This window comes from Sapajus apella, unplaced genomic scaffold, assembly GCF_009761245.1.
Source record: "Sapajus apella isolate SASKATOON/1434 unplaced genomic scaffold, GSC_monkey_1.0 scaffold117, whole genome shotgun sequence".
NCBI classification, from domain to species: domain Eukaryota; kingdom Metazoa; phylum Chordata; class Mammalia; order Primates; family Cebidae; genus Sapajus; species Sapajus apella.
The window spans coordinates 377,911-397,650 of NW_022437057.1; the positions used below are offsets into that span (position 1 = coordinate 377,911).

Below are 19,740 nucleotides of genomic sequence, written 5' to 3' on the forward strand. Positions count from 1 at the left end.
GTTATCCTGCTGTTTTAGAAGCTAGATTTTCTGTTCCTGGAGTATATTCACCATCTAGTAATTAAGAAGTAAAATATCCTGTGTCTCCATGGTAGAGGCATATATATCAATAGAAAATGGATGTGCAATCCTTCTCAAAAGATTGGTTATGTAAATTAGCAACCCAAGGAAAATAAGCATTCAGTCCTTGATTATAACTCTGGGATAAGACATGGAGTTGTATCTTAGCTCTCTTGTTAACTTCTTAGCTTCTTTAAAACTTACATATTGTTACCTGTAAAATGAGAATGACAACTATTTACATGAATCTTACTAAGATTATATTAACTAGCACAGGACTGACTTAGTGTAGGAAGTGCTCAGTACACCTAAGTGTCTTTCCATAATGTGGATGGCAGTGAGAAGTTAGTCTAAGATAGTGTGCCTGTAACTTGAATTTCTCGTCTTGTAAACATCATCCTTTATTTCAAAATTCATGTGCTTTAAAAAGATAAAGTGTATCTCACATATTAGTTTTGAGGAATAGATGGAATAATGCATGAAGAGTACTTTATAAATAGCAATGATAATGCTGTTTGCTTTTAATTTGTATTAAGGAAAAATATTTTTATATATTGAGGGAAGCATTGTAGGAGAGACAGACTTTGAGGTTTGATTTAAATTAATCAAGAAAGGCAGGCGAAAGACATGAACAGACACTTGTTAAAAGAAGGCAACAGACATGAAGAAATGTTGTTCCATGTCACGAATCATCATAGAAATGCAAGGCAAAACCGCAATGAAATACCATCTCACACCAGCCAGAATGGCTATTCCAAAAAGTCAGAAAACCACAGATGCTGGCAAGGCTGTGGAGAAAAGGGAACTCTTATATACTGTTGCTGGGAATGTAAATTAGTTCAGCCACTGTGGAAAATAGTTTGGAGATTTCTCAAAGAACTTAAAACAGAACTGCTATTCAACCCAGCAATCCTATTACTGAGTATATATCCCCAAAACCCAAATCTATCAAAAAGAAACGTGCACTTATATGTTCATTGCAGCACTATTCAGAACAGCAAAGACATAGAATCAACCTTAGTGCCCATTGATGGTGGATTGGATAAAGAAAATACCCGTATACCATAGAATATTATGCAGCCATAAAAAGTAATGAAATCATGTCCTTTGCAGCAACATGGATGCAGCTGGAGGCCATTATCCTAAGCAAATTAATGCAGGAACAGAAAACCAAAAACCACATGTTATTACTTGACAGTGGGAGCTAAACATTAGATACTTGTGGACATAAAGATGGCAGCAATAGAAACTAAGGACCACTAGACAGGAGAGAGAGAGAAGGGGACAGGGATTGAAAAATTAACTTTTGAGTGACAGGATCATTCATACCCCAAACCTCAGCATCATGCAATATATCCAGGTAGCAAACCTTCACATGTACCCCCTCAAGCTAAAATGAAAGTTGGGAAAAAAAAAAAAAAAGGAACACTGAAAGTGCTGATTTAAATCTTGCACATTGAGTATAGATTCCATAACTACTTTGTGTAATCATTTGACCTTTTGTTATGTTTCATGTTTCATAAGTAAATGTGGCAATTGATTATAGTGTAAATTATATGTTTGAGCTTAGGAAGTATCACATAATCAATTTTGAGCCCATTGCTTCTTTCAAATCTATAAACATTAGGAAGGAAAATGGTTTATTTTCTTCTTCCAGATAGCAATAAGAATAAATAGTAATGCTGTACCAACTGTAGACCGTAGTGTTAATGTTAGTATGCGTATCAAACTTCAGCTTTGTTTGCCTGTTTCCTATTGATAAATGGAAATATTGATGGTATTAATAGTATAATTTTGAATATACTATATTTTAGGTTAGAGGCCTAAGCTCTTAGTCTTAGTTTACTCTTAAAAATTGTCATTAGCTAATAAAATATTTAGAGGGAACATACCATTGCTTATATAATAAATCAGATTTCTGATTATTTATAATTTCTGCCTTGGTTTCTTTTCATAGTATCAAAGATACATGAACCAATGACGTGGTAGTTATAGAAATACCACTTTCAACTAGAATAATTTTTCTGTGGCTAATTCAGCTTGCTCATTCATAGACAAAGTTAGAATTTGGAGATTCTCTTGGAGATTCCTCATTTTACAGGTGGAATCTGAGGAACAGGGAGGTTGTTACTGCATGGTGTGAAATATGGTACATGGTTCAGGAGTCTTAGTATCTATTTTTATTTTGTAATCTGTGTTGTTTATACTGCCTCTGAAACTGATCAACTTTGGCTTTTAATGTTGGGATCAGTATGGCTTGTAGGAAGAGCATTAAATTGAAACAGTCTAGAAACTTGGATTCTGCTCAAGTTTATTTCCGTTAATTTTTTTTCTTAGTAAACTTTGCTTTGATTTTTTATAGGTCTGGTTAAACTAATTTCGTCTTTATCTTTTTAGATTGATTATTCCAGACCTTCAGCAAAACACAGGAAAATAGCCACCTCATTTCGTGATACTTCTCTGAAAGACATTTTAGTGCTGGCATGCTCTCTTTTAAAAGAGGTAAGTCATTCAACTTCCTAGTTAAAATATTTGGGAAATTTTTAAAGTTTCCAAAGAATTTCAGTTGGATTTCCCCCCCAATTTTGCCTTTTAAGGAATTATTGTGGACAGACTTAAGTAGAGTAAATTTGCATAAATCTGTAAGCAGTTCCAAAAAATTCACTTTTACTCACTAGACATGTGGTAAGGTGAAATTCAAAGGGAATCTAGTAACTCATCTTTAGATAGTAGTTTCATTGACTTCCCAGCATAGATTCTTTAATTAAAGAAGGTAATTGAGTATTAGTTTCTTTATCTTCCTGCTTATATTTTGATAGGATGCAGATGAAAAATGAAATGATAATACTTTCCTGATTTATCAGCTATCAAAATTTATTCATAGTTTAGCCAAGATCGTTGACTTTAACAGTTTCTTTGGGAAGTAATACTTCCCCATTAGCTACTTAGTGCCCTATTGAACATTAGTGATAGCACGATTCATAATGATATTGTATTCTCTTATATAATAAGGGACTCCATCATGCTGTACATACTTGATAATTGGTGTAATATAGCATTTCCCAAAAGTATGCCCCAGTAAGCACTACTTTCCAGTTATTTCAATTCTTTGGTATAGTAACATGACAAGTGCCACACTAGGTCGGACCCAGAGACATTCTATTATCTTAAAATTTTTCTTTTAGCATGGAAAAATTTAACATACACAAAAGTAGATAGAATAGTCTAACCAGTTAACCTATCAGCCAGTTAAACAGTAGCAACTCATGGCTATACTTGCTTCCTCTCTATTCCTACTTACCCACTTCTTTTTATATTATTCTTCAAGCAGAATCCCAAATTTCATATAATTTCCTCCATAAATATTTCAAAATATATCTCTAAAAGGTATAATTGTTTTCGGTTTGTGTGAGAATGGCATTATTTTGGAAATAGGATTGTTCTCCAGAAGCTTTGTGAGTGTTCTCCAACATTCAAACAGCTTTGATTGCCTTTATTAGCTGAATGTGGTTCTTTTATGCATGAAGTTAACGCAGTTTTTATTGAAGAAAGTAACATTACTTTCCCATATATGGAGAGTATAACTTTGTAAACTCTTACTAGTTTTCATTTGACATTGAAAAATTATTTTAATTCATGAAGTGTAAATTTATTGATGTATTTCACAGTGTCATATTTGATTTTGTACTTTTTTCAGGTGTTGGCCAAACCTTTAAATCTTCAGGATCAATGTCAGCAAAATCTGGTAATGCAGGTCTTGAAACTGGTCCTTAACTGCCTTAACTTTGACTTCATTGGCAGTTCAGCAGATGAATCTGCAGATGACCTTTGCACAATGCAGATTCCAACAACTTGGAGAACAAGTAAGAAAAAAGTTTGGTGTGAAGGACCATCAACATAAAAGGCACACTATTAGGCAATATAGTTTCCCTATATATAGTTACCTTTTGCTAGGAAATAGAGTTGAAATGGATTTGTAACCCAAAGGAGCTGCTGATGGCTGATATTGAAATTTTTTCTCCAATTCATGTTATAGTAACTTCCATATTTTGATTTTGGAAAAAAGAAAAAACAAGGACAGCACTAGAGCTAAATGGAGAGCAGGTTTGGGAAGAAAATCAAGCACTCTGAAACTTTCAGATAAACAGAGTGGGACAGGATCCCACTTGGAGGTCAAATAAGAAAAAAATTTAGTGTGAAGGGTCGTCATGAGAAAAAAAAAGTTTAGCATGAAGAATTAGCAAGAGATGTCAACATATTTTTCAGTGTTATAAAGAGAACAAATTAGAGTAAGTGACCTAGAAGAGCAGAGTTGCAACTTGTTTATAGAAAGGGATACCAAGGAAAAGGAAGCTAATTTGTTCTCTCATGTCCCGGAAAAAATGGTGGCACCTAAGGTACCTCTGAAGTCAGAAGTGGGAATTGGGGCTGATGGGGCTTGATAATAAGTCTGTACTCTGAACAGTTAAACTCTCCAGGATCTTCTCTACCACCTGTGCAGCTAGGTGACTGCCTTTTCCTCCCTTTTCTCTACCTGTGCTACTTCTTTACTTTCCAAGACCAGAGCTTTTTTCCTCAAGAAATAAAATTGGAGAGGCCTCATATTCATGGATACCAGATATAATAGAGGAACAGCATTAATTTTGTGAAAACTTCTAACATGGAGATCAGAGACGTCAACAGCAAAAGGGGACTTTGTGTTCTGTATCTTGACTGCGGTGACAGAAACATGAACCAACACATGTAATAAAAAACTTCACAGACTAAACACATACACCTCCACACACAAGTACATGTGAAACTGGAAAATCTGAATACGATTGTGGGTCATATCAATATGAGTTTCCTAGTTGAGATATTATACTGTAGCTTTGCAAGAAATTACCATTGTAGTATAATGGGTAGAGAGTTCATGGGGTCTTTCTGTATTTTTTTTTTTTTTTTTTTGGCAACTGCATATGAATCTACAATTATCTCAAAAAGTTTAATTGTAAAATGGAGGGTAGTTAATAGCAACAGAGACAAGGTGAAGAGTGGAAATAAACTTCAGAAAGATATATAATGTGCTCAGAGAGATAATGCATCCCTGAAACAAGAACAGGATATTGTTCTAAAAAGGAAAGTTCAGAGGATGTTCCAGATTTACAGGACAGTTGCCAAAATAAAACATCCAGTAGAAAAGTTGGAAGACAAAGTTAACACAATCTCTTAGAATATAGAACAAAAAAGCAAAGAGATGTTTGATAGGAGGAAAAAAAATAAGAAAACTGGAAGATGAAATTAAGGAGGTGTGATGGTTACAAGTTCTAGAAGGAGAGGATGGAGAAAGAAGGAAATTTGCAAACAGATAGTACTCCAGAGTGCTCTCAGCACTAAAGGGTATGCATTTTTGGATTGAAAGATCCCACTAAGTTCCCAGTATAATGAATGAAAAAAGACGTACAGTAAGCTTTATAATCATGACATTTTAGAATAGGAAGGATAAAGAAAAAAAATTCTAAAACCTACCAGAAAGAGTAAAACTAAACCTTCTCCTACAAAGGATTGGAGCCAAGAAGGTATTAGACTTCTTAATAGCCGCACTGAAAGCTAGAAGACAATAGAGCAGTATCTTCAGACTTCTGAGGGAAAACTGTTTTCAAACGAGACCAAATTTATCAAGTCTAAGATAGAATTAAGACATTTTCAGATATGTGAGCCTTTCCAAAATTTATCCCCTATGTACTTGCTCTCAGGAAGCTAATTGATGTACAAGCCAAGAAAGTAGAAGATAATAGAATTTGGGAAATGGGTACTTCGACACAAGGTGACAGTGGACAGACAAAAAAAGGCTACAGTTGTATAACAAAGTTAAGGAGGAACCAGTTCAATTTGAAGGCTCTGAGAGGTAGGGATGGGTGAATCCAAATGATGGGTTATTTGATGCTATTGATGGATTGGAACATGTCTTGGAGAACATTGTGCCAATCTGTGAGATATTTGGAAAGAATTAGTGACAGATACATAACTAAGCACAGAAAAGATGCTATGACTAAGTCCAGGGAGTATTAGAAATGTGATGTAATTATACCTCAGTTCTTAATATTATTTACATAATCATAATAAATGTAAACACATAGAATTGATTTAATCACAAATTGTGATAATAGTGGATGTTTTTGAGAGGATTGATTGTGGAGAGAGTGGTAGGCATGGTAGGGATGTGGCATTGGTGATTAGACAGCTAAAGCCTTACACACTGCAATAGGAATGCAGTTGATGTCTAAAGGAATGCAATCAAATGAAGGAATAGTAGTATAGGCTATTATTTGGAAGTATGAATGTAATTATAGCTAAAAGAGTAGGGCCGGATGCAGTGGTTCATGCCTGTAATCCCAGCACTTTGGGGGGTCGAGGTGGGTAAATCACGAGGTCAAGAGATCGAGACCACCCTGGCCAACATGGTGAAACCCTGTCTCTACTAAAAAATACAAAAATTAGCTGGGTGTAGTGGCGTGCACCTGTAGTCCCAGCTACTTGGGAAGCTGAGGCAGGAGAACAACTTGAACCCAGGAGGCAGAGGTTGCAGTGAGCCAGGATCTTGCCACTGCACTCCAGCCTGGCGACAGAATGCGAATCTGTCTCAAACAAACAAACAAGTTGAAAAGCAGTTGGAATGGGATAGGGTACAGTTTTTTTTAAATAAGCTTTTTAGTACTGTTTGCTTTTTGATACTGTTTGAATTCTCAGTGTTTATATTACTTTAATACAAACGAAAATAGTAAGGAGATTCTCCCAGTTCAAACTGTGTGCTCCATAGAGATGAGGAATAGCCTAGCTAATTAATTTCTCTCTGTATTATTTCATCTTTCAAAGGGCAGTAGGCTAGGAATTAAAAATAGGCCTAACTGGAAGGAGTGGCCACTTGCAGAGGTCTTAGATTTCTGTTCGTATGATATTGTCTTACTTTTTTAAGATCACTGAATTGAAAGTAATGGTGTTAGAAAATAACTTTTTTTCCCAGTTTTTCTGAAACCAGAAACATTGGATCTTTTCTTCAATTTGTATCATTCACTTCCACCGCTACTGTCTCAGTTAGTAAGTAAAAGCCATTCATTACTTCATTCAAAAGTACCTGTGAATTTTATCTAATTTAAGTAAGGGGTGGTATATATTTACTTCAAAAATTCTGTTTATATATTCGATTGTGTTTACTTTTCACGACAATTTCATATGTTTTCTGAGATGTATACTGCTTAAACTATTTTTCAAATTTTGTTTATTTTGTCAACATTACATTTTATTTCATGGGTAAGCCTAGAACTAGTAATTGTTGATTTAGCTCTTGCCCAGAGCCAGGACAACGTACTAGTCTCTAAATATATATTTTTTCCTATTCAGTTCCCACAGGGCCTAAGTCTACCACCACATGAGGACTTTCCCTTCTACTACCCTTCTCTAACTCTTGCTCAACCTTGCCTGGCTCCGTGTCTTAGGTTTGACAGGCTGCCCCCTCCAGATCTCTAAATAAGAGACAAAGGGGATCTACTCACTTGAATTTTGTGCATCAAGCCAGTTATTTATTTATTTTTTGAATCAGTATAAATTCTATTGCGTGCTCAAAAAGTTCTTGATACTGTACGATTATATAGAACTTTGAAACTCTGAGCTCCATATAGCAGAGTCTAAAACCCTCAGGTATTTATGAAGTAATTTAATATTTAGCATATAGAGATGCAGTTTTTCTACTAAAGGCACATAATAAACTCACCATGAATTTATTATGATTCTGGAAGAAAATATTTAGTATCATAGGTTATTTTAAAATTCTAAGTTTCATGTTTAAACTTATAGAAGTAAAGGTGGGGAGTTCTAATATTGCCATTTTTCTGAAAAAAGATATTCCCGATTTAAAGTATATATCAGTGGTTTGTTTGTTTAGATATCTTACTGCCTAAAAGGGAGGAACGCATTCACAAAAATATCATTTTTTAAAAAAACATGTCTCTTGAATCTAGAGTTTAAGGTAGTGCTTTTTATATTCGGTTTCTCAGGGTACCTCATGTTTCTGGTTGGGGCCACAGCCTCTGTCTTTCAGTCACAATAGTTTTGCTTTTAGTTGTTTAAAAACCATGGTTTCATGTAATTATATTTTAGAATAAGACAAAAAAGGTACCAGTGCTTAAATAATAAAGTAGAAGAAAACTACTTTGAGAGATAGTAACAAACGTTGTTGGACATGTCCTACTCACTGTATGATACTTATCTCACTTAATCCTCAAAGTGGCCCTGAAAGGTAAATAATAAAATCCTCACTATATAGATGCAGAAAAACAGAAAACAGACCCAGATTGACTACATGACTTCCTCCAGGGCAACAAAGAAAATATTGGCATTGAGATTCAAACACAGGTCTTTTTAGCCCCCAAACCCCAGGTGTTTTTAATACGCTAGTGGTTCCCATACTTGTACTTCTGAGTTTTCTAAGGAGTTTTTATTTTTAATTTGGATTTTAGGTTCTAATGGTGGGGGCTGTGACAAACTGGAGCACATGTAAAGGGTATTATTTGATTTTTGTCTCGTTTCTCACCATGAAGTACCTGTCTGTTCCAGCACCATTTTCAGACTATTTTTTAAGATGCTAATGATGGTGTAAAATATTCCTTGACCAAGTAAATTTGGAATATGCTGGATTAAATTACAGATTCCCCCCACCCCCTCCCGCGGGATGCCACAGTACATAATGTACGCTATTTTCCAAACATATTGTACCACAAAACCGTATTTTTCTTTTTGATAGAAAACTTCATTCATTAGAAAATGGAACTGGGCATCATAAACAGTTGAGAACCTGTTATATGTATGGCATGTCCAGGCCCTGAACTGGCAGATATTGTAAATGAAAAAACATTAGAGGTGAATACATGCAAATAGGAATTTTAATGATGGGGTAGAAGGAAGAATTGTGGGTGGTGAGAGTGGTTGATGATATTTAGTTTTCATTATTTTTATGTCCTATAATGCTTTTTATATTGCATTATAAGGCATTAATGCATTCAAATTAAATTCATTTTATATGTAAAGACTAGTATTCCTTATGTGTGGCCACAGTTATTTTGAAAATTGAAATGAAATTTTCTTGGTATTTTTTAGGCACTTTCATGTTTAGTTCAGTTTGCTTCGACAAGAAGGTCCCTATTTAACAGTCCTGAACGTGCCAAATACCTTGGTAATTTAATTAAGGGAGTAAAAAGGATACTTGAAAACCCTCAGGTATTTATGAAGTAATTTAATATTTAGCATATAGAGATACAGTTTTTCTGCTAAAGGCACATAATAAACTCATGAATTTATTATGATTCTGAAAGAAAATATTTAGTATCATATTTATCTTCCTTAGATCTCTCTCTCTCTCTTTTCCTTTTTTGAGGTGGAGTCTCACTCTGTTGCCCAGGCTGGAGTTCAGTGATGCAGTCTTAGCTCACTGTAACCTCTGCCTCCCTGGTTCAAGTGATTCTCCTGCCTCAGCCTCTTGAGTAGCTGGGATTAAGGTGTGCGCCACCACCCCTGCTAATTTTTGTGTTTTTAGTGGAGACCAGGTGTCGCCATTTTGGCCTGGCTGGTCTTGAACTCCTGACCTTAAGTGATCCACCTGCCTCAACCTCCTAAAGTGCTGGGATTATAGACCTGAGCCACTGTGTGCCCGGCCCTTAGATCTCAGTTGTAGTAGAAATGGGTAGTTTTAAAAAATAGTTGTTTCCATGGCTGACTTCTGTGTTTCTCTTACTTTTTTCTTTAAGCAAATATGATTAGAAATTATCTTATGCTTCTGTCTTTTACTATTGTATTACATTCTTTGCTTGCACTTCTTCAACTACGAAAGTGATTAATTTGGTTTGTCCACCTTCTGAACTAGAAGACTTAGTATAAATCTGAATGTTAATATTGGAGCAAGTGGCCTTAAATTATGAAATAATGTTTTCTTGCCCTCTTGTGGACAAGTAAGAGTTTGTAGATTTTAAAATCTTTTCTGCATTAACTTGAGAGCTTCAATGCCAATATTCATTTCAGAGAGTTGCAAAGCTGCTATTAATGAATGATTTTGGGTGCTTAGATAAAATATTTTGTTTTACTTTTGTTTTTGATTTAAAATAGTTGTAAAATACAGACCTTTAAAGATTAAATAATTTAAGGAGGCTTATATAATTTTCTTGGTTATTAATAAATTTTGGGAGGTGACATATAATATCTTTGTTCAGTAAGAATGTTCTACAAAAAGCAATTGTTTTTGCAAGTTGTTCTCAGAAGTATTTTATGGGTTATGCATTTATTTTATCTTTTCAATGTTAGTATAGCTGTGAAATTTCCTGTTATGCTGATAAAGAGGATTTTACCAATGTACTTTAAAATTTTTAGTTGTTTAACTCAATATCATCAACCAGTAGGTGGAAGATAATATGCTAATGCCTGATAATTTCTTTTAAATGATTTTCCAACATCCTCATGTTGATGTTTCACGGCTGTAAAAGTTGGTATGAGCATTAGATTATTTTAGAATTACAAAATGTTTTAAAGATATGATTACAAAATTTCTTTTTGGTAATTTGTCCTTAATAGATAACATCTTCTATATATTTCATGGAGGTCCTATGAATGAAATTGCCTAGAGACTTTCAGTTTTACAAAGATACTTTTTAAATTGTTTCATGCCAGCTATAGTGTATACTGAAACCGTTTTCAAGGAGCTTGCAGACGACTGGGCAGACCTTTTTTGTTCTTTCCTTTTAATCTATCCTCCTCCAGAATTTACCTGTGTAAATTTTTTTTTTTTTTTTTTTTTTTTTTTGCTAAACTTTTGTTATTTGTTCAGCCTTATTCTTTACGTTGCAGTAATTTGTTTGAATGACTGTCTAGAGACATGGAGTTGCTCGAGGGTACAGTGCCTGTAGATAATAAATATTTGTTTAATTAAGAAAAGTTCTGTTATTTGTGTGTTCATACACACCGTTTAAGTTTGGTGAGTATTGTTGTTTCCTAGCGTTTCAAGTACTTATTCTTACTTTTAATCCTAAGTATTTTTCGGTCCTTTGTTGACTTGTGTTTAAGCCAGAGTGTATACACTCACACACACTCCCTCTTTCACTCTCTCTCTCTCTCTCTCTCTCTCTATCTCTCTCCCTTTCTCGTACTATAATAGCTTCTCAAACATTATAATTTAGTCATTGTGTTGCAGATCTTCTTTCTAGGCCTCTACTTTGGATTCCTTATTGTTAATAATTGATGATATAACTAAACGTAGCAGGAATCCCTTGATTTTTTTTTACATTGTTGACTACCCAATTGACACCAAGTATTTTAAGTAAGTACTCATGAAAATTGGGAGACTTAAGATGCTTTGGGGTTTTACTGATTTTACTATCAGTAGGTTGGTTTGTTTTTAAGCCTTTCTTTTTGTCTCATAATTTAGGGTTTGTCTGATCCAGGTAATTACCATGAATTTTGTCGATTTTTGGCTCGTTTAAAGACAAATTATCAGCTGGGAGAATTAGTTACGGTGAAGGAATATCCTGAAGTTATTAGATTGATTGCTAATTTTACCATTGCTAGCCTACAGGTAGGTAAAAATAAGTAATTATGTTAAGCTGTAGCCAGTTTTTAAACAACTTCTTGGTCAGTGTTGGTGGGGGTATTTTAAAAATATCTATTAATTTGATTACTTTGCTGGAAGTGTTCATTGTAATTTTAGGTAAAGTTCATTACAATGTATATAACAAAAATTGAGATGCTACTTAATAATTGAAGAATGGCTTGAGAAACTATAATGAAATATGTGAAGAAATAAAATTTTTGTAGATTATATTATAGAAAGGTTCTTTTTATAAGTTTAAGGGAGAGGCTATAAAACCATATTTTTCATATGATGTCAACTCTGAAAAATATTCATGGAATGATTAGAGTAACATTTTAATGAATAATAGAGATGTTATAGAATAATAGAGATGTTGATTTCTTTATTCTTTTTTGCATTTATAAATTTGCTATATTGTGTTCATTAATTATATGATAAGAATAAAAGTTAATTTAAAAATGTATGTTTAGTAATTTTGTTCTGTAATTCTTACTGTAGGAAGACGTAATATTTTAAATAACTTCTGCTTTATTTCTTTGTAGCATTGGGAATTTGCTCCTAACAGTGTTCATTATTTATTAACTCTGTGGCAAAGGATGGTAGCGTCAGTTCCTTTTGTGAAATCAACTGAACCCCACCTGTTAGACACTTATGCACCAGAAATTACGAAGGCCTTTATCACTTCTCGGTTGGAATCGGTTGCCATAGTTGTGAGGTATTGAAAAGCTAAATGTTTTTGTTGTATTTCCTTTTGCATCTTGGAATTTCTTTAAGATTAAGGTATAAATTTAAAATTCGCCCTTTTTAGTGTACAGTTATATGATTTCTGACAAGTACATACAGTTGTATAACTGCCATCACAAGCGAGATAGAGAATAGTTCCATCAGTCCAGAAAGTTCTTTGGGCTTCCTTTTTAGTCAACCCCCTCCTCACCCCCATCTCAGGCAGTTACTGATCTATTATGTGTCCCTGTAACTTTTTTGACTTTTCCGGAATGTTGTATAAATGAAATCATATAGTAAGCAGCTTTTTAGTCTGATTTTTTTTTCCACCTAGCATAATGCATTTGAGATTCCTCTGTGTTGTGTTAGTACTTTTTTTAAATTGCTGACTATTCCATTTTTATGGATATATCAGTTTGTTTACCCATTCACCTGTTGCTGGACATTTGAGTTGTTTGGCAATTGTAAATAAAACTGATGTAAATACTCCTGCACAGATTTTGTATGAACATAAGTTTTTGTTTCTCCTGGGTAAATACCTAGGTGTGGGATTCCTGGCATGTATGGTAATTATATATTTTACTTCATAAGAAGCTGTCAGACTATTTTCCAAAGCGGCTGTACCATTTTGCATTCCCACTCGCAATGTATGAAAAAGTCAATTGCTCTGTGTTCTCACTAGCACTTGATATTGTTGGTTTTAAAAAATTTTACTCATTCTAATAGGTGTGTAGTGGTACCTCTTTGTGGTTTTTCCTTAATGACTAATAATGTTGAGCATATTTTCATGCACTTATTACCATTTGTATGTACTCAATGGTAATATGCTAGTCAAATCCGTTTCTCATTTTTTAATTGGGATGTATATTTTCTTATATTGAGATTTGAGCAGTCTGTATATTTTCTTCACAAGTCTTTCTATTATGTGTTTTCAAAATATTTTCTCTGTTATTTGCCTTTTCATTTTCTTAACAGTCTTTAGAAGAGCAGACATTCTAAATTTTGACAAAGTCCAATTCTTTATTTTTTCTTTTACGTATTATGTTTTTGTTGTTATACCTAAGGAAACTAATCCAAAGTCACAGGTTTTTCTTTTATTTTCTCTTCTAGAAGTTTTATTGTCTTAGAATTTACATTTTAGCCCGTGATCTTGTTCAGGCTAATTTTTGTATATTACCTGGGATAAGGCTAGAGGTTTTTGTTTTGTTTTGTTTTGTTGGCATATAGATGACCAGTTATTTCAACATCATTTGTATAACAGACTATCCTTTCTCCATTGAATTGTTTTTATGCTTTTGTCAAAACTTAATTTACCACATACATGTAGTTCTATTTCTGGACTCTGTCCTCATTAATCTATGTGTCTCTTCTTTCACCAGTACCCTGTCTTGATTACTATAGGTTTATAATAAGCTTTGAAACCTCTAACTTGCTTTTCTCTCTAAAAATTGTTTTGGCAATTCTGCTTTCTTTGCTTTTTCATATAAATGTTTGAATCAGTTTCTCAGTTTCTACAAAGAAGTTCTGCTGGGATTTTGACTGGGGTTGCATTGAAACTATAGATTAACTTGGAAGAATTGACATGTGAACAACATTGGGTCTCTTAGTCTGTGAGCATGTCTATCTTTTCATTTATATAGCTCTTCTCTGATTTCTTTCATCAAGTGTTTTATGGTTGTTAGCCTTCAGATCTTACATACATTTAGGTAGATTTAATTGATACTTTATGTTTCCTAATGCCTTTGTATGATACTGTTTTTGAAATTTCAATTTCTAATTGTTCACTGCCAGTATATATTAATACAGGTCATTTTGTAGATTGACCTTGTATGCTGTGACCTTAGTAAACTTACCTATTAATTTGAGTAGCTTTTTTGTGTTTTTAAAAATGTTTTGTATTTACATAGTCATGCCATCTTCAGATATAGACAGTTTTATTTTTTACCTTCTAATACATTTCTATTTTTATTTTATTTTTTTAGAGACAGGGTATCACTCTGTCACCCTAGCTGGAGTGCAGTGGCGTGATCTTGGCCCACTGCAACCTCCACCTCCCAAGTTCAAGCAGTTCTCATGCCTCAGCCTCCTCAGTAGCTGGGATTACAGGCGTGTGCCACCATGCCCAGCTAATTTTTGCATTTTTAGAGACAGGATTTTGCTATGTTGGTCTGTGTGGTCTCAAACACCTGGCCCCAAGTGATCCTTCTGCTTCAGTTTTTTAAATTCCTTTATGATAGAATTTTTATTTAACATAAAGTTTATTTGTGATGAATAAAAGTACTTCACATTCTAATGTTGTCTGCAAACTTACTCTGTGTTTGCAGAGATCACTTAGATGACCCACTGGATGACACTGCTACTGTGTTTCAGCAATTGGAGCAATTGTGCACTGTCAGCAGATGTGAATATGAAAAGACATGTGCTCTTCTTGTGCAGTTATTCGACCAAAATGCACAGAATTACCAAAAACTTCTGCATTCAGCTTCTGATATAACTGTGGACATCACAATTCAGGAAGGTCAGTGAGCTTTATATGACTACTAAGTATTATGTTGAATATTAAATAACATAATTAATCACATTAATAGTTTTACTGCAAATTATTTTGATGTATTTTCCCCAATTCCTGGTTCCCTAATAAACATTCATTTTATTAACCTCCTGGGTATATAGGTAAATTGATCGTTGATTTTTCTTTTCAATTCTCTTTTATATAAGATTCATAGGATATACTTCTCTCTGGACTCAGTATCAAGAAAAATTGATAATGGCCCTTGAGCAGATAGTTTATGAACATAAGCTATCTTTTAACTCTTTGTGTTTTCTGCTTTGGTATACCGGATTGCAAACTCAGAACCCAATTTCAGCAATAAAAAATAATATTAGATCTCATTATGATTTTGCTTTTATGTATTAGCCTTCATTATGGCTTTACGATTATTTTTATTCCTCAGTTTCTTCATTATTTTGTTTTTAATCCTTTATCAAAGGAGGAGGTATTTATTTCTGTATATCCTTTTAGGTCCTTTCAGGAACAGAGGGAGTAAAATTAATACATTTTTCAGATGTCCTGATAAGATGCGTTATGGGAATGGAAATTTGTAGTAGAAAGCACTTTATAATTATAGTTCTGAAGTTGTTTTTCATATTTGTTTATCTCGTATTGGAAAGTGAATTTAGTAAGGGATCATAATTAAATTTACTTCCAGTGATTTCCCATCTTAACTTTTAAAAAATTATTTAAAGCATTATCCTTTACATTTGAATAATGTTTTTCTAAAATGCCTTTTCTTTATTATCTGTCCATCTTGCTTTAAGTCAGACAATACTGCCGAGGGGCTAGATAGCGTGAGATAGTCTCTACTTCAGTGTTCTTTTTCTTTTACAATATTAGTATCTTATTTACAAATTAAATGGGAGAGAACTAACACTTTTGCAGCATTTAGTCTCTTCGTTATTGGTTTATTCTTCTAGTAGAGTTTTGAAAATTATTAAATATCAAATTCATATAAAAGGATATTTTAATATATTGAGACATAGAGAATAGCAGTGACTACAAACATTATTACCTAGCTTAGGCAACATATCATTGTCAATACCTTTGCAGCATTTTTTGTTCTTCTTTCCAAATCTGTCCTCTTTCCTATCAACAGAAAATACTTAACAATCTTGAATTTTGTGTTTATTAATTCATGCCTTTTCTTCAGAGTTTTACCACATACGTGTGCATTCTGAAAATGATACATGATTTTGCATATTTCTCAACTTTATACAAATTAACTCATATACTATATTTATTCTTTGACAACTTTGTTCTTATCATTTCTCAGAATTTTATTTATGACAGCCGATATTGATGCATATAGCTGTAGTTACTTCATTTTCAGTGTCATGCACTGTTACGTTGTTTGAATGTACCTCAGTTTATTTATGCATTCTCTTGTTACTCGGCATTTGTTTTCTGGTTTTTGCTAATAAAATCAGTGCTTCTGTAACAATTGTTGCGTTTATCCATTATATATTCAGCTTTAGTGGTACTGTTAAACTGTTTTATGAAGTGATTGTACTACTTGACAGCCTACCAATAGTGTTCAAGTGTTCCCATCAATCTCTATCAGGAATTGGCAAACTTTTTCTTAAAGTGCCAGATAGTAAATGTTTTAGGTCTCCATTGCAACTGCTCAAGTCTGCCTTTGTAGGTAGGAAGCAACCATAGACCATACTACTGTGTTTCAGTAAAGTTTTATTTACAAAATCAGGAGGCTGCCTTATAGGTGGTAGTTTGCTGACCTGGACCTAGATTATTGCCAACAGCTCATATTATTATACCTACATTTTCGATGGTCTAGTTGAGAATAATATACCTCATGAGTATTTTACTTTTGACTCTGCTGATTATGAAGTTTAGTATCTTTTTTTGTGTATTGATTGTTAGTTGGGTCATCATCAGTGAAATGTACAGGATCTCTTTTGTTCATTTCCACTTCACCACTGGATTGCTTTTTTTTTACCGATTTGTAGGTCTTTTATGTATTTTGACATTTAATCATTTAGGTTTTTGAACTGTGAATATAATTCGAAGTTTGTAACCTGTCTGCTGCATAGTGTGATATTCTTAGTTATTTCATATCAAACTTGATTTTGATTAATTCACAAAAAATTTTTTGAAGAGGTAATGTATTTCATTTTGCAAATATTTTTAAAAAATTAAAATGTGTTCTTTTCCAGTGCTATTTCTGTCCTCCCTTTCTTTACTCTAGCAAGTAGTTATTCTTATAGTTTTGCATGTCTTTCCAAAGTTTCTATATGCATAAACAGTTATGAATATATCAATTCTCACCTCCCTTATTTACATAGAATACAGCATACCATACTCACTCCTCTACTTCTTGCTTTTTTTGTTTTATAGCTATTTTTCTAATATATAGAGAACTCATTTTTTTATATATACATACATAATATTTTACTTTTTGAATATGTCATAATTTATTTAACCATTTCATCCACTGTTGACAATGATTTGAGTGATTTACAATCTTTTCCTATTAAAAGTATTTCTGTACAGATAATCCTTGTACGTGTCATTTTATGTTTATGTGAGTTTATAAGGTAAGTTTCTCCTAGTGGAATTGCTGTTGAGTGGAAGGTTAATGTATTTGTAATTTTGCAAATGTTGCCCAGTTGTTTTCCGTAAGGGTTATACCATTTACTTGTTCACTAGAAATGTATGAGATTATTTTCATGTTTTCTTCATAGGACAATATATATATTATACTTTAATTTCTGGGATACATGTGCAGAAAGTGCAGGTTTGTTATACAAGTATACCTGTGCCATGGTGGTTTGCTGCACCCATCAACCCATCATCTACATTAGGTATTTCTTTGAATTCTAGGCAATCCTATGTGTGAAAAATGGTTTCTCGGTGTAATTTAACTTTTGCATTTCTCTTATCAGTGAGGTTGTACATTGTTTAAATTTAGGTAAGAGCTATTTGGTCTTTTTTTTTTTTGTAAATGAGCTATTCATTTCCTTTGCTCATTTTTCTGTTGAGTTGTTGGTCCTTTTTTTTTCTCTCATTGATTTCTAAGAGCTTTTATAGTTAGGAAAGTGAGCCCCTTTTCTGTGATCAGAGTTGCAAATATCTTTTTCCTTTTTTGCTTAGCATATGTTTTAGAGATTCAAATATGTTGTATTTATTTTGTTTTTGTTATTGCATAGTATTCCATAGTATGACTTTACTATAGTTTATCCATTCTCCAGCTCATGGACATTGAATTACACTTAACAGTTTTTGGTTATTGCAAATAATGATGCTCTTAACATTTTTAGACAAATATTTGTATATAGAAGAAATTTTCATTTCTTTTGGATAGATACTTAAGATGAGTGCTGGGTTATATGGTAAATGTATGTTTAATGTTATAAAGTACTACTAAATAGTTTTATGAAGTGGGTATGTCATTTTTCATTCCAATTAACACTGTATAAGAGTTTCACTTATTCTGCATCCTTGCCATCTTTTGCTATCATCTGTTTTCTTTAGGCTCTCTACTGGGTGTCTAGTGTTATCTCATTGTGGTTATAATTTACATTTCTGTAATGATTAATGATGTTAAGCATCTTTTCTATTCTTTTTTGCCACTCATATTTCTTATTTTGTGAAAAGTCTGTTGTCCATTTTTAAATTGGATTGTTGGCTCTTTTGTATGTGCTACGGGATTGTAAGAGATCTTTTCTATTCTTTTTTGCCACTTATATTTCTTATTTTGTGAGAAGTCTGTTGTCCATTTTTAAATTGGATTGTTGGCTCTTTTGTATGTGCTATGGGATTGTAAGAGTTCTATATACAATCTTTTTTTCACATATGTGTTTTACAAATATTTTCTCTCAGTTTATGGTTTGTCGTCTTAACTGTTTTTCAAAGGTGAAACGTTTTTAATTTTGATGGTCTACTGTTTCACTTTCTTCTTGATGGCTTGAAGTTGTTGTGTTTAAGAAATCTTTTCTAACCTAATGCCGTGAAGACTTCTATGATTTCTATAATCAATTGGTGTTCATTTTTATGAATGTTGTGAGATAAGGGTCAAAGCTTACAGTTATTCAGTTGTCGTAACGTCATTTATAGAAAAGACTGTCTTTTGCCCCAATTGAATTACCATGACATCTTGGTCAAAAATCAGTTGAACATAAAATGCTAGGGTCTATTAGTGGACTTTTTGTTCTGTACTACTGATCTATATGTTTATCCTTATGCTAATACTATATTGTCTTGATTACTGTAGCTTTAATAATTCTTGAAATCAGGAAATACAAATTCTTTAACCTTATCTTTTTTTTTCAAAACAGTTTTGGCTTTTCTAGGTCTTTTTCCTTTACTAATTAATTTTAGCGTCACCTCAGTTTCTTCAAAGTAGGTGCTAGAATTTTGGTAGTGTTTACCTCAATGTGCACATCAGTTTGGGCCAGCTTAACAATATTGAGGCTTGCAGTTCATGAACATTTAGTTTTCTTTGCAATGTTTTCTTGCTTTCAGTATATGGTTATTGAAATTGTTCACTGAGTTTATGTCTATGCATTTTTGATGCTATTGTAAATTTCCTGATTATTCTCTACTACTCTATTAAATCAGAATTGAATTTTGTCTTTGTGTCTTATAACTTTGCTAAATTTATTAGTCTTAATAACTATTTTATAGATTCTTAGGATTGTCTATGTGATCATATTGTCTGCAAGTATAGTTTCATGTCGTCTTTCCAGTCTCCATGTCTTTTATTTATTTGTCTTGTCTTATTCTATGGATAGGACTTCCAGTGCAGTGTTGAATAAAAGTGTTAAGAAGGACACAT

At 33.2% G+C, this 19,740-nt stretch overlaps 1 protein-coding gene across 5 annotated transcripts in view; it reads left to right on the forward strand.

Moving 5' to 3' along the window:
- The window catches only part of RANBP17 (RAN binding protein 17), a 392,396-nt gene that overhangs the window by 46,067 nt on the left and 326,589 nt on the right, over positions 1-19,740 (forward strand). For 4 of the 5 annotated variants that reach the window (XR_004263498.1, XM_032260328.1, XM_032260330.1 and 1 more), the window contains 7 exons: positions 2,458-2,562; positions 3,758-3,923; positions 7,064-7,137; positions 9,193-9,312; positions 11,507-11,653; positions 12,211-12,383; positions 14,716-14,909. Coding sequence is in view for 4 of the 5 variants with exons in the window: in XM_032260328.1 (XP_032116219.1) it covers positions 2,458-2,562; positions 3,758-3,923; positions 7,064-7,137; positions 9,193-9,312; positions 11,507-11,653; positions 12,211-12,383; positions 14,716-14,909 (979 nt within the window). In the remaining variant the exon portion in view is untranslated. The remainder of the gene's footprint in view (positions 1-2,457; positions 2,563-3,757; positions 3,924-7,063; positions 7,138-9,192; positions 9,313-11,506; positions 11,654-12,210; positions 12,384-14,715; positions 14,910-19,740) is intronic. The other variant, XM_032260329.1, reaches the window with a different exon arrangement.